Here is a 13,685-nt window from a genome sequence, read left to right on the forward strand (position 1 = left end):
AAAAGTTTTCATATCTCACTATAAATATCGTATTTGTAAAGGTGTCAGTTATTTGATATGTATTTCGTGTTTGTAAAGTTTTTTTATAATTAATTTATTTTATATTTAAATTAGAATCATATCATAATTACGATAAATATTGAGGGGATTAAACTGAAATTTTAAAATAACAAATTATAAAAAGGAAAAAACCAAATAAAATGAGATATTGATATTTTGGTGTATGGATAATATGGGAATATTAAAAGAAAAGACTCGTCGTAAGTAATCACCCGTCTATCTTTATTAATAATATAAGGAGAAAGGGAGAGGATCGCACCTTCTTACATAAAAAAAAAAAATTAAAATTAAAATTTTACCTTTCAAAATTAAATTTTAAAATTTTATGTTTGTATAGTTTATTTCAGTGTCATTTATATGTAGTTTTAAAAATAAAAATTTGTCCGCTCGACATATCCCGACTGTTTATAATTTTTTTCATGATGTGAGAGAGCCCACAATCTTTAGTTTTTGATGCACAATAGTTAAACACATGTACTAACACAATAATTTCATCTCATGGCATACAAAAGTTTTTTTTCTTCAAAAGGACTTGATCTAACGTATTTCGAGTTTACACGGATTAAGTTATATCGCGACATCAACATGTAATGAACACCAACATCTTCATACCATGGACATGTTTGATACATGCATAAATAAAAGTTCTGATATTGTATCTGAACTGAACTTTCTCAACAAATATAACAATGACAAGGTAATTTAGCAGCCAATTACAAAAACTGAATACTAGAACTTCATGCAAAGGAAACGAAACGAAACCCCAAAGTTGCCATATCTATTTCTGGCCTTTCTTCAACAGTACACCAATCTTCTTCAGCATGTTTCCATTTTTCTTCTTTGGCGATTCTTCATCCGTATCTTCGGAGCATAGAGAACCCCACTTCCCACCCATCATTTTGTAATCTAGAGGCCCTGTTCGTTCGATATATTTATCCTTGTCTCCATTTGAGAGCATTGCAACAGCTACTTCAGCAGCCTTTCTCCATTGGTCTGACTGCACCTTTCAATCTTCTTAAGTCAGCTTCCATCTCTGAGTTAGTGGCTTGCGCTGCATCAAGCTGCTCGGTGACACGTGCTGCTTTTCTACGACTTTTTTCCGCTTCTTCCGTCAAATAGCCAAGTCTCGTCAGGACCTCTTCTTCCGCAGCTCTGGCAGATTCGGCTGAAGCAAGAGCTTCGTTGTTTGCTTTGTTTTTCTCCTTTTCACTCTTCAGGATTTCAGATTTCAGCATTTCATTTTCTTCTGTGAGGTTCTTCATCCATGTTTCTTTATCCATTAAGCTTGATGTCAGATTTTGTATAATCGATTCTGAGTTCTTGAGCTCGATTTCAAGTTCGGTTTCTTCCGTCTTTATACTTAGTCCCTTGTTCTCACACGAAGCACCGTGCAATTCATTTTCATTTTGAATAAGCTTTCCCCTCAATTCTTCAACTTCAGCCACGGATGCTTTTAGTTTTTCCTCCAATTCAGCTTCTCTTTTACACAAGTCTGATTTAGAACGCTCCGCGAGTTCATAAGAGTTCCTTATCTGCAGTGTGCTTTGAACATATTCATCTCGGTACCTGTTGTCAGCGGCCCCTAGGGCAGCACTTAATTTGCTGGCTTCATGTTTCATATGGATGAGCTCGGCCTTTAGCAATTCTGTTTCATCATCTTCCCTGCTACACAAAGTGATTTTGATGTCATCTAATGAGTCTGTGGAGATTTTGCATCCGTTGCTTAGATCAGCCTGGAGGTTGCTCACAGGTCCCTCCAAAAAATTCTCTCTATCCTTCGACTGCTCCAACTCCAATAGCAAGGCTTTATACGATTCCATGGTATTAACATGCTCTGATTGCAGTGTTTCCTCAGCAGATTTCATAACATCCAATTGCATTTGTACCTGCCTAACGTCTTCCAGTGCTAGAGCTTCTGATTCTCTGCTGTCATTTAACTGGTTTTTCAACTTCTCAACCAAATCAAGGGTTTCTGTGAGTTCAAATCTCAAGCTTTGAATCTCGGCATGAGCTGATTCTGCATGCCTTGCTTGAGAAGCTTCTGACTCTGAAACCCTGTCCAGCTGAATTTTGAGCCTATGTATCTCATTCATAGCAGAAGCCAAAGCAGCGGAGTCCATCAAGTGCTGCTTCTGTACAGCCTCTAGTTCAGATTGCCACGCTCTATCCCGATCCTGAGAGATCTTGCGTAGCTCTTGGACTCGAGCTTCCTCAGAATCAGAAAGCTCGTTCAGTTGCATTTGGGTCTCCTCGAGTTCAGAAGACAAGACAGTGAGTTGTCTCTTCGCTTCTTCTGCTTCATGTTGAGCCTTTATCTTCCATGACTCGGATGAGCTCAACTGGTCCTTAGCCTTCTTCAGATTATCTTGAAGCTGGGAAAGTTGAGATTCTAATTCAGACTCTCTGCTGGATCTTTTCTTCTGTAATATTGGGTGAAAAATGTGTTAAATTGATCCAGACTAGGTTCATTGAATGAAATTTGAGCTGGCAGCAGTGGCAAACCAATTAGCCGAGTTCTGGCAAAGAAGCTCCGGTTAACCAAGTCACAGCATTTGTGTGCGGAAAGCATGAATTGACACCAAGCAGGTATTACCATGAAAAATTGTTTTAGGAAACTTAAGAAACAACACATAATTTAATAATGAATAAACACATGCACTTTAGCCATCATGTATGAAAAGGAGCTATACAGCACTACAATTTACTTGAGCCAATAATTCAGAGACATCTGATTTCAGTCGAATATCAATTTTGAAATTACACATGTCTAAAAGGCTCTCAGACGTAAATACCTCAGGGCCGGGACGTGGATCCGCAAGTTTAGAACTTTTATCTTTATTTGTTTTGCCCGCTGTATTTGGAAAATCTGGTCCGGAAGTTTTAAGTTTTCGGGCTGCTCGAGATGTGGCATGAGACGGATTTTTAGGCACATTGAGACTTGCCGCCGGTCTGTGCTTAAATCATGAGAAAACCCAATAATCCAAAAAAATAAACTTGTATGAAAAACGACTTAACAGAGCAAAAAATATTTGTCAAACTAGAAAAGAGACTGCATTATGGATCGAAACTACCTTGATGTAGGGGTCTGCATATTATATCTTTCAATAGTAGCGATGAAGATGAAGCAAACTAAATATCTTCAACGGCCCACCTCTGACCCACAACCCCTGCAATTTTCAGACAAGTTCTTTTCTAAACATTGAAACACACAAAGGAAGCTTCAACGGAGGAAACCCAGAGTATAATCTTTAAATCATACAAAAAAAATTCCTTCAAAGCAACACCACGGAAACAACTTCGACTTCCACCAACCAAACCCACAATACAAGGAAGGTGATTTTCGAGAAACATTTGAAAAAGGAGCAACGCTAGTAGCTTTCGAAGGAGAAATGGATATTATTGTGCAATATACTCTTTCCTTTCATGTCTTCCTTCATTTTTACTCCTGGGATTACACTGTATTAAAAATTACTTAAATTACAATACTGATATCCAGACAGTATCATTATACCAACCGAAAATACTGATCCCCATCATATCACAATGACATATTAGAAAATATATAAAAAAATCCAACCCATTTTCCTTCTGAACAATTAGATCTACACAAGCCATAATAATTACAAAACACTCCCGTAAACACCCAGTAGACAACATGAGGCTCGTAGAAATCACACACAAACACAACATTCCCATGTTGGAGCCTCGGACAATTAAGTCCTTTAGGAACTGACACGGATTTTGATCAGAAAAACTAATAATTAATTCCTTTTAAAAAGGAAAAAGAAATGAAACCAACTCTTTGGGGGTTGCTGCAAACTTACCAAGCAGGATGGTGGAGAATTGCGAGTCCGGTGTGCGTGGAGATGAAGAAAAGACGAAGAAACCAGTGCCCAAGATTGCCGCGAAAAAGGTTGTGTTCTTGCAATGCTTTTCCTACAGCATCTGTTTTGCATTCACTGTGAAGAAAAAAGCAGGACACTGTGTGCGTCTGGTACGATACGAATACCAAATGCCGCAGAGGGGCACGGACGGAAGCTGGCCAATTGGAAAAAGAAGTCTTCATTTATTAGTAATGTAAGTTAATTCTCAGTACTATTATAGATATACAGTTATGTGCTATATTATTTTTAATTTAATTAATAATATAAAATTATTAATATAAAATTATTTTCAATTTAAATATTGTTCATACCGACCATGCGAATTTCGGATTAAATGGAAATTAAAAAGACAGAAATTTCGGATTATAATGATAACAAAATAAATAAGGTCATACCGACCAAGGGAATTTGGTCCGTCTAGTGGGCTCACATTTAATATAGAATAGAGATATACTCCAAAAGTGGAATTTTTAAAAAGTAAAAATACGAGTTCCGCATGAATATTTAGTGTATATTTATACGATCTATCTAAACTTCGTATACTTGTTTCTATTGATATAAATACAAATTTAACAAGTTAATAGTTATTTTTGCAGTTTCAGATTTATCTTACCGATCATTTAAATATATAAAAGCTAGTCTTCCGACAAACTGCGCGCATTAAAATTTGGGCAAAAATTTGTGTGAGATGATCTCACGGGTCGTATTTGTGAAACAAATATCTTATTTAGGTTATCAATGAAAAAGAATTATCTTTTATGCCAATAGTATTATTTTTTATTGTGAATATGAGTAGAGTTGACTCGTCTTACAGATTATGATCTGTGAGACGGTCTCACATAAGACCCACTATAAAATTTGTTATCTGTTAATAAATTAGTTTTAAGTTGAATTTAGTTCGAAATAATTCTGAATTTGTTTCAAGTTAAAGAATATAAACTATAAAATATTTAAAAATTATTTAACCACTTACTAGAGGCGATTTTTTATTTTTAAGAATCAAATCCCAGTCCGGTTCGAAGTTAGGTTGTTAGGATTTTGTCTAAAATATAGAGATATGGTGGGCCAATGCAACCAAATAACTCCAAAGTCTAATGGGCCGAAGCGGACACATTCAAAGAACCAAATAAATAAATACAAAACATGTTTGGTAATAGAAACGTATATTATAACATTATTGTTGTCAGAGCACCGAACGCACGCGTTGTGTAATTTATATTTAAATGATAATCAAAATATAATTTTAAAATAGTGAAAGATTATATTGTAATTTTGACATATTAATTTAAAAAGAAAAAAAAACAAAATGGAAATTGAATTTATAACTTGATGATTAAAACAAATACCTTATCCGCTAAGTTAAATGTACTTTATTAAAGTTTTAACACTTAATTAATATATATAATTATTTGAACCGACCACGACACCAAAATTTAGTTATTCTAATGAGCACGAACTTAATAATATAGTATAAATATACGGTAATTTGAGGATAAAACAAACAATATCTTTACTATGAAATTAAACAGTTTTTCAAAGTTTGAATCGGTACAGACATTAGCATAAAAACATTAAATCTTTGTTTAACTTGTAATAAACGCAAACACATTAAGCTGATGACAATTATTGTAGCTCTAATTATCAACGGTGAACACTGTAGACAACAGCCTAATGACAACCCAATATTGTTGATAATGCGATGGAAAACAACATACACAACTGGCCCGCAACCTCACTCCCACATTTCTAAATCGAATTTTTAAAAATATAATCTTTTTTTTCCTGATATATTCAATTTAACTTATGTTTAAAACACCATTTCATCTCTTTAAACTGGACTTGGTTCGAACCATTTTGCCGCCAGACAGACCACACAGTTGGGTAAACCAAGATTCAAACTGTCCACATTTTTTTCAGTATACATCAATGTAACCAAGACAAAAATAATGAAAGAAAATTTATTTAAAAATCTAAAAGTCTCCATTTAGTCCTGGTCAACAGTTTTAGATCCAACCCTCGTAAAAGTTTCAATCATTCAGAAAGCTATGTGAGTTGTGTGCGAGGAGGTTGGAAAACTGAAAGGTTTTTGGGAAGCAAAGATGTAGAACTGGCCTCTGTTTTTCACAAACCAGTTGCCAATAAAATGCAAATGAAGGAAACTCTTTCAGATAAGTAAGCTGCAGTAGTAGGTGACTGAGGACCGTAACAGCAATATTTAGACTGATTGGCATACCAAAACAATTCTATTTATGTTACACCAACTATAAAGATACAGATAATACACAGCTAGAAGAAAAAAGAAACATGCTTTCCACAGAAACACAAGCAAGAATAGAGGGGAATATAATTATCAGAAAGAAGAAATCATGAAGGACCAATGTCACTCAATTTACCTTCATGCCCAAAACTACTGATTGAGTCAGATATTTTTGTAATATTATTAAGAATCGATTATCAAACTTCTTTATTTATCTTCTGTATAGTTTCTCAAACTACATCTAATGTTAAAAAAAAAGTTGATAGTTAAGACACAATGTACTAATTTTCAGGAAACGCTCAAGTGCGGAAGATTTCGTGGATCCACGAGATAGATAAACAGCAGCAGAGGATAAAAGCAACAAGAGCTAAAAAAATGCCCACAAATGCAATTGTTCAGAATAATAATCGTTAATTGCAATAACACCATGAAACAAATCTTTTCATCTCAGGAGTTTTCATGGTAGTACCACACACTGAAGTGAAAAAAACAGAGAAAATATTAAAGTTTACAGACAACAGCTGAAGAAAGAAACAATCGATAAAGAAATTAGGGCATATTTTTCGGGGAAAATAGGGAGAAAAAAAATTTGGACCATTTCTCGATTTATGCGTGTCATCCTTGCGCAGGGGCCATGCTAATCTTCTCTGTATCGTTCCAATTTTATCGGATGTCCCCGAAGGGACGAACTATGATGTGGAGTAAACAGTATATAAAGACGTGGTAAGTTTATTGTTATGTAAATGTGGGAAATAGGCTGCGACTTCTTCTTCCATTCAGGCCCACGGAATCCGGATCACGTTTGAAGCCCATCAATTTGGATCCATTACTTCAGTCAAATGGTCCGTTTATTTACTATTAAATGACTCGCCTACAAAAAAACTCCATATATTTTCCACCTTTTGTACATTAATTTAATTTATTTTTTCAAAATTCTTTACCTTTCTCGATAAATAGATTTTTTTGGGGTGTTTTGTAAGTAGAACCTTTGATTAAATATATAATATTATTTTTAGTTATGCTTACCTTTGACGACAAAAATGTTCAAAATACACGTGTATACAAGTATGACCAATACATTAAAATTATAAATAATGAAAATTTTAAGTTTCAAAATATAAAAACCATTTAGATTTAAAACATTACAAATCATTGTCAGTAGCCCAATATATCCAACTCACGTATATAATAACACTACAACAATCTAAAAAAATAATGCAAAAAGCTATGAAATTAATTGTTCATCGAGCCCGTAGTCCTCACCGAAGTACTTGTCAACTAACTCGTTGGCCATGTTTCTTACGTGTTCGTTCTCGTGAAACTGGTACCTTTCCATGGCATCAATACCATCTTCTGCTTCAACAAGCTTCGGTCCTTCACCATTCGGCATTCCTCTTAGGACCTGTGAGAATGAAGCCACTAACATTATTGACGAAGAGTCCAGCGGGGAGAGGTGACCATTAACATCGATCAGGGAAAACATATAATTCCAAGGTAAATTTGTAACATTTTCCTGTTCTGGGATGTGACGATCAGGTTACTAGCAAACCTTTTTCTTGTTTAATGAAAGATTTGTTTACCAGTTCCATGAATTGAAGGCCGATTCTTGCAGCTTCGATATCTGCAGATCTTACTAAGTTGACGAAACCAGGGAGGATTCCTCTTCTGACAAGAGAAACTAAATGCTCAAGAATCAGTGCAGGCCTTTCTGATCCTTCCGCAGGGACAACGCAAAGGTTGCCTAGAACATATGCCGCTTCCTTTCTCATGTCAAATGGTGCGGTTGACAGAAGATGAATCAACGAAGGAACGGCATCGCTCGAATGAATTAATTTTTTATGCTCGACAGAGCCAGCAGCTATATTAGAAAGCGCCCAAGCAGATTCCTACAATTTATGGAGAATATAACGAAAAGTTAAAACAATGTGATGGAATAAGAGAAATCTAACAAGTAAAATACTTCAAATATCATGCCTTTTTCAGGACTCGGTGTTCGCTTCTCAAACATTTAACCAATGCTTGGATCGCATTTACTGCATGCAAAACATCGAAAAATTAACAAACTGATGCGGAATGTTGTTAGGTCATATGGATCACAACAAATGGCATTGTAAAAATACATGCAGACAAGAATTAACTTTAACCTGTGGTCTGATGGTCAGCAAAAAGGACATTATTGGTTAAACAGGAATCAGCAGCCACTAGATTTCCTAAACTCCGCAGAACCTACACAGACAGAAATCATGACAAGATGACAGTGACAAAAACAACGCAATTCATCGCATTAGACAAGCCTTAATGTACAACATACTACCACTTTTTAGGATATATTGAATGGTGGAAAATATGATAGCATTTCGTTAACGCATAAAAGTTATACTACATTCGAGTCTAATATCCGCTAGAAACTTCTGAGAAATGAAAACCAAACGACTAACAGGAGTTGATTTAGCGCCAATCGCGCAATATTTAGCAGATAAAAACTCCTTTGACTTGGTTATCAAGGATATTCTTTAATAAGTCTTATAAAACTATAATTATCAGTTCATAATGCTTGTTACCGGGATAAGAAGTTGCAAACTATTTGATGATGCCAGTCTATCCACAAGAATTTGTAGAAGATCGCTCTTTGCTAAAATATTGGTCGCAACATCAGAAAGGGCAGGGAGATACACGACAACCCATGCCACTTCAGTCACCAGTTCTTCGTCGCTGATAAAAAATCAAGTTGGAGTCACAAAATGGAGACAATTACATGAGTGAGAGGAGAATGCACGTGACTCACTACTCAACATATGGACACCAACAGAAAGAAATTGTGTTATTTAAGTATCGTCCACATATAAAGATTTAACCAGCAGAAGATCACATCCTATCAAGATTTATAAAATGATAAAATCAGAAATGTGTATGATATTTGCGTCTCCATAGTGCATTAAAATATCAACTATAATTCTCATCCAACATTTTAATCATTTACCTTTCCGCTCGAAGTAAGCTACTCAGAGATTATGCAACATCAATTTTACAAACCTACTTACCTTTACTCAAATTAAGGCTCCAGGACATTTTCATATATAGCTCTATACACTGACTAAGAGTATTTTAAACACTGAGAAATTACTTACGCCTTCTTCAAGTGCCGAAGAATTGAGTCAAGCACCCCATCAATTCTTATCGTCTCCGTGGCAGCTTTAGAATCAGGTCCCTGCATCCATAGATACCACATCCCAGAAAGAATAATTGATCGACAAAATTTACTATTGCACAATTTATATGCTTCAAGAATTATTAGCGGCCTATAAGATGCTCAAACAAATCAGTGCATCCGGAGAAAAACAAACACAAATATGTGGCACAAATTCTAGGAAGAAGGAATCAACTGAATACTAACAAATCATGAATATAAGAAGCAAATGCTTTAATATCCCCTTTGACCATTACACACATTCACCACCTTGATTAAATTAGATAACGCCCATGCAGCCGTTCTCACAGTTGATCCCTTGTTTGACAGCATCATTCTCGCGAGAGGCGGTAAAGCTCCTTGTGAAAGCAATACGTTTCTCAGCTCCTCTCCTTCCCCCGCAACATTTCCCAATGTCCAAGCACATTGCTCTGCAACAGCCAGTGCACTCTTTTCTGCGAAAATAAAATTTCAAATACTTCAGTTTTATGTGACTTACCACAATTTCCCACAGTAATCGAGTTATTTTCGAAAATTTTAGTTTAAGAAAGTATATCAGATACCACAATTTCCTTTTATGGGCTGATAAAGCAAAAAAAATTATATTTCTAAAGACCACAAGATGTATGCGATGGTGATGAAAGATGAGGTCAAGTAATGTTATTCCAGTTTCTTCTCTCCTTTTCTTGGATCGGTAATATCACGGATCATAATGATCCAGAGAAAATGACTATCCACAAAAACTGAGACTGTTTCAGGCAGTAAATCGTTAATAGTGGTCCTGTAAAGTTCTATAAAACAATTTATAGAGCACCACTCAAAAAAAGAACTAAAAAGAAAATATGCTGACTAATAATATAAACATCCACGAACCACTAACCTCCCAAGTGGGCAACAAGTAATGGTAATGCAGGAACCAGAGCTTTTGTTTCTTCTGGCTTTCCAGCCGTTATATTTGTCAGACACCAAGCTGCTTCGAGCAACTAAGATATTGTCGTCCCATGACACAAAATTGGAAAGAAATTGGGTTGGATTCCGTTAAACATCAGGCAAGAAGAAGAAGAAACGAGCAGTATCCTTCATAGCAAAAAGAATTGGCCAATATGAATACACTCATTGAACCTGTTCATCAGGTGAGCCAAATGAAAGACACTGAACAAGGATAGGCATAGCTCCAGCTTCAAGAGAAGCTTGGACCGGAGGAAATTCAGATCTTGACAACAGTCTTCGCAACTCACGAAGTGCATGAACTCTTTTCTGCATGACTCCTTTTCCGCTAACAGGGAGTGACACTATATAAAGCACGATTCTTTGTTTTTTGTGACAATTCTATCTGTCACTTTTGACACTATTCCAGAGCAGTAAGAATGAATTTAGACACATTCTATAGCCAAGTACAATTAACTTGACTTACTGATATGTAACAGCATGCTTCAAATCTTCTACAGCTTTTAGGGTCTGAGCCTCCAGAAGTGATGGTTCTCCATCCATCATCATGTTGTCATCAATAGGAACATCATTGTCACCAATACTAACTCCGATTCTGCATAAACGCTTTGCACGCATCAATGCTTCTCTTCTCTCCTTTCCCACCATAATCGCTTGCTCCCGTCTCTTCTGTGCCGCAACACTCCCCACTATAACAACCAACAGATACAAAAACATATAATTAAACAAAGCAGTACGCGATGAGAAAAATAAACTTGACCAAACCAAGGCGCGCCGTGCGTCGTAATCTTGCGAAGTTTGGGGTTAATTCCATAAGAAAAACGTAAGAAACAGAAAACACATAAGAACTCTCTCCAATCCACTGCATATGATTGAAATTTGAAAGCACAAGCGAATACATCTTCACAGCATAATATCACATATACTATAGCATTTCCAGCCTGTTTCTCATATTTTTGAAGTGGTTTCTTAAGCAGTAACACAAAGCACACACATGCTGCCGGAGAGAAGAAGAAGAGGTTTCACCTGATGCCTTGATAGGATCCCTTCTATGAGGCGTGGAGGCTTCCTCTGCCATTTTTTCTATTCACAAATCACGACTGTCAGCCTAGTAGCCAAGGAGAGAACACAGGGTTGGTCGAAATAAATTTCGCGGGGGCTTCAATTGATTTGATTTGATGGTTTTGTATAAAAAATTGGGTGATTCGTTGGATCCTTGTCTGCGTACAGTATAAACAAATTTTCTGTACATATCCGGTTTACGGTGGGTGGCTGGTGGCGCTCGCTTCAGACGTTTTATATTTATTTAATAAAATAATAATAATTAATTCATATGATTTACTTATTATTTGTATCAGTATTATTAAGTTTTTGTTTAAATAATAAATAAAAATTATATTTATCAAATATTTTAAAAAAAAACCTGAGCAAACCGATTTCTTGATAAAATTCAATTTAATATATTACCTTTTTAATTAATATATATTATTTAAAAAATCTGTTAATTTGGATACAACAAATTAATTCGGTTTTTTCTAGTTCCTTTTAGGAAATTTTAGTAGAAATGGTTTCTTGTAGGACTGGACCCGTTTTCCTTATTTTATTTTTTTCATATACTAAATTTAGATTTTATATTCTCATTGAAATTCTTGACCTGAAACCGAAGACATAGACATCGACTTTTTATTTTTTATATAAAATATTGATTCTAAAACATAATCTTGCTTTAACACGATCAAATTTTAAATATAAAATATCAAATTAATTAAATTTGTAGTTCTTTTTGGAATTCTTTCATCATAAATATTTTTTTTTATATATAACATGTGCGATGATTGATGAATCTTGAACATTTATCTATATATTATGGTTGAACAAGTTACTTGATTTATTCACTTAACATGTTTGTTATATTATATATTGAATGGATAAAAAAATTACTCAAACAACATGAACAACTTGAACCTGTCAGCCCATTTTTCGTGCAATATAATTTACTGTATTTGAAAACCAGGGGCCTAACAGGTTATTAAATATCATGTTAGGTACCTTCTATTATATGTGTACATTATATTTGGATCACATATATTCAGATATACGTTAAGGGCTCGTTTGGTTGGAAGGATAGAGTAAACTAATGATTAGTACGTAAATGATAAAGAAAATGATTGTGATAGGATTGTAATATATGGTGTAAAATAATATTATGTTTGGTAAGATTTTTAAGTGTAGGATAATTTTGAATTTTTTGATGAAAAGACGAATTTGCCCTTCCTATTCGCGACGGCGACAGTGGGAAATGGTCTGCCGGAAAAGGTCGGCGGGTGGGAGGGCTTGAAACGATTGCCGGAAAATCGGCGACGGTTGATCAACAACCGTCGCTCTTAGCGACGGTTTTTGAGACAACCGTCGCGATTTGCGACGGATTTTTACAAACCGTCGGTAAACGTTTGGCCGGTGCTCGGCCGCGGTCGGCGGTCCTTCGGTGGTCGGCCGGCGGCGGTCGTGACGGTAAGTGGTGGTGAGTTTGAATTTAGGAGAAGGGTAAAATTGGAAAAGTAGGAGGTATTAAGAGTGGGATAAGTTATCACACCTAAATTATCAGTATTATTTGTCCAACAAATTGTAGCTACAGTACGGGCTTTTTCCTATTGTCACAGGCCCATATATTTGATAAAAAACCAACCAAACATTGGATTAGCCCATGATTGTTAACTTATCATGGGCTAATCCATGATACCAAACGGGCCCTAAGTGTCCTGCAACGATGTGATAGAAATAAGATTTTGGAAAATTATGAAGAACTTGAATTGAAGGCCTATGAATGAATAAAGACGAGAGAATTTTCAGAACTCGCGCAAAACTTTTTATTCACCAAAAAAATTATTTTATCCTTTATTTTCTCCTTCTACTATTTATATTTATACTGCAATAAATAAATAAATCATATTGAATAGTTATTTTCAAACTATATCTATATATTCCGACAAATTTTTTTGAAACACTACAGATCGACAATCCAATAAATAAATTAGTAGTCAAGACAGCATACATACATGATACATGTGCTAAGGCACAAAAAATAGTTCAAATGACCATAAGATATAATTAAAAAAAAATCAGTAGACCTTTTTATAATATTTAGATAGTATTTGCAACAATTTTGTTTTGAAATAAGTAAATTTATAGATCATGGAGAAACGAAAAAAATATTAGGAGTCACATGTGCTAAGGCACAAAAACAGTTCAAATGTCCATATGATATGATAAAAAAAATCAGTAGACCTTTTTATAATATTTTGATATTATATGCAACAATTTTGTTTATAAATAAGTGATTAACTTATAA

The 13,685-nt window shown here is 35.1% G+C and overlaps 1 protein-coding gene, 1 non-coding gene and 1 pseudogene across 4 annotated transcripts; all 3 read right to left on the reverse strand.

Moving 5' to 3' along the window:
* Window positions 1-648: 648 nt before the first annotated feature.
* LOC140825586 (interactor of constitutive active ROPs 2, chloroplastic-like) lies at window positions 649-4,098 on the reverse strand (annotated as a pseudogene).
* Window positions 4,099-6,784: 2,686 nt separating this feature from the next.
* LOC140828787 (U6 spliceosomal RNA) lies at window positions 6,785-6,887 on the reverse strand. Its single transcript, XR_012117352.1, has one exon. It is a non-coding gene; the product is annotated as a U6 spliceosomal RNA (small nuclear RNA).
* A 442-nt stretch (window positions 6,888-7,329) lies between these two features.
* Window positions 7,330-11,609, reverse strand: LOC140825587 (importin subunit alpha-9-like). 3 transcript variants are annotated; one of them, XM_073187456.1, is made up of 11 exons: window positions 11,363-11,609; window positions 10,803-11,025; window positions 10,511-10,664; window positions 10,269-10,371; window positions 9,659-9,843; window positions 9,330-9,409; window positions 8,763-8,913; window positions 8,346-8,427; window positions 8,176-8,234; window positions 7,782-8,087; window positions 7,332-7,603 (listed from the first exon to the last, which is right to left on the reverse strand). In XM_073187456.1, the coding sequence occupies exons 1-11, from the start codon at window positions 11,412-11,414 to the stop codon at window positions 7,427-7,429; spliced, it is 1,572 nt and encodes a 523-aa protein (XP_073043557.1). In that variant the 5' UTR covers window positions 11,415-11,609; the 3' UTR covers window positions 7,332-7,426. The 3 variants fall into 3 exon arrangements, with proteins under 3 accessions (XP_073043558.1, XP_073043559.1, XP_073043557.1); XM_073187457.1 differs by lacking the exon at window positions 11,363-11,609 and having other exon boundaries at window positions 7,330-7,603; window positions 10,511-10,656; XM_073187458.1 differs by lacking the exon at window positions 11,363-11,609 and having other exon boundaries at window positions 7,331-7,603; window positions 10,511-10,736; window positions 10,803-10,941.
* Between the last annotated feature and the right edge of the window lie 2,076 nt (window positions 11,610-13,685).

This window comes from Primulina eburnea, chromosome 3 (genome assembly GCF_022965805.1).
Source record: "Primulina eburnea isolate SZY01 chromosome 3, ASM2296580v1, whole genome shotgun sequence".
Lineage (NCBI taxonomy): Eukaryota > Viridiplantae > Streptophyta > Magnoliopsida > Lamiales > Gesneriaceae > Primulina > Primulina eburnea.

Coding starts and splice junctions, on each gene's coding strand:
- LOC140825587 (XM_073187456.1), bottom strand. CDS start 11,414: ATGGCAGAGGAAGCCTCCACGCCTCATAGAAGGGATCCTATCAAGGCA. Junction 8,088..8,175: donor AACACCGAGTCCTGAAAAAG/GCATGATATTTG, acceptor CATAAATTGTAG/GAATCTGCTTGGGCGCTTTC. Junction 7,604..7,781: donor GCCTTCAATTCATGGAACTG/GTAAACAAATCT, acceptor TCATTCTCACAG/GTCCTAAGAGGAATGCCGAA.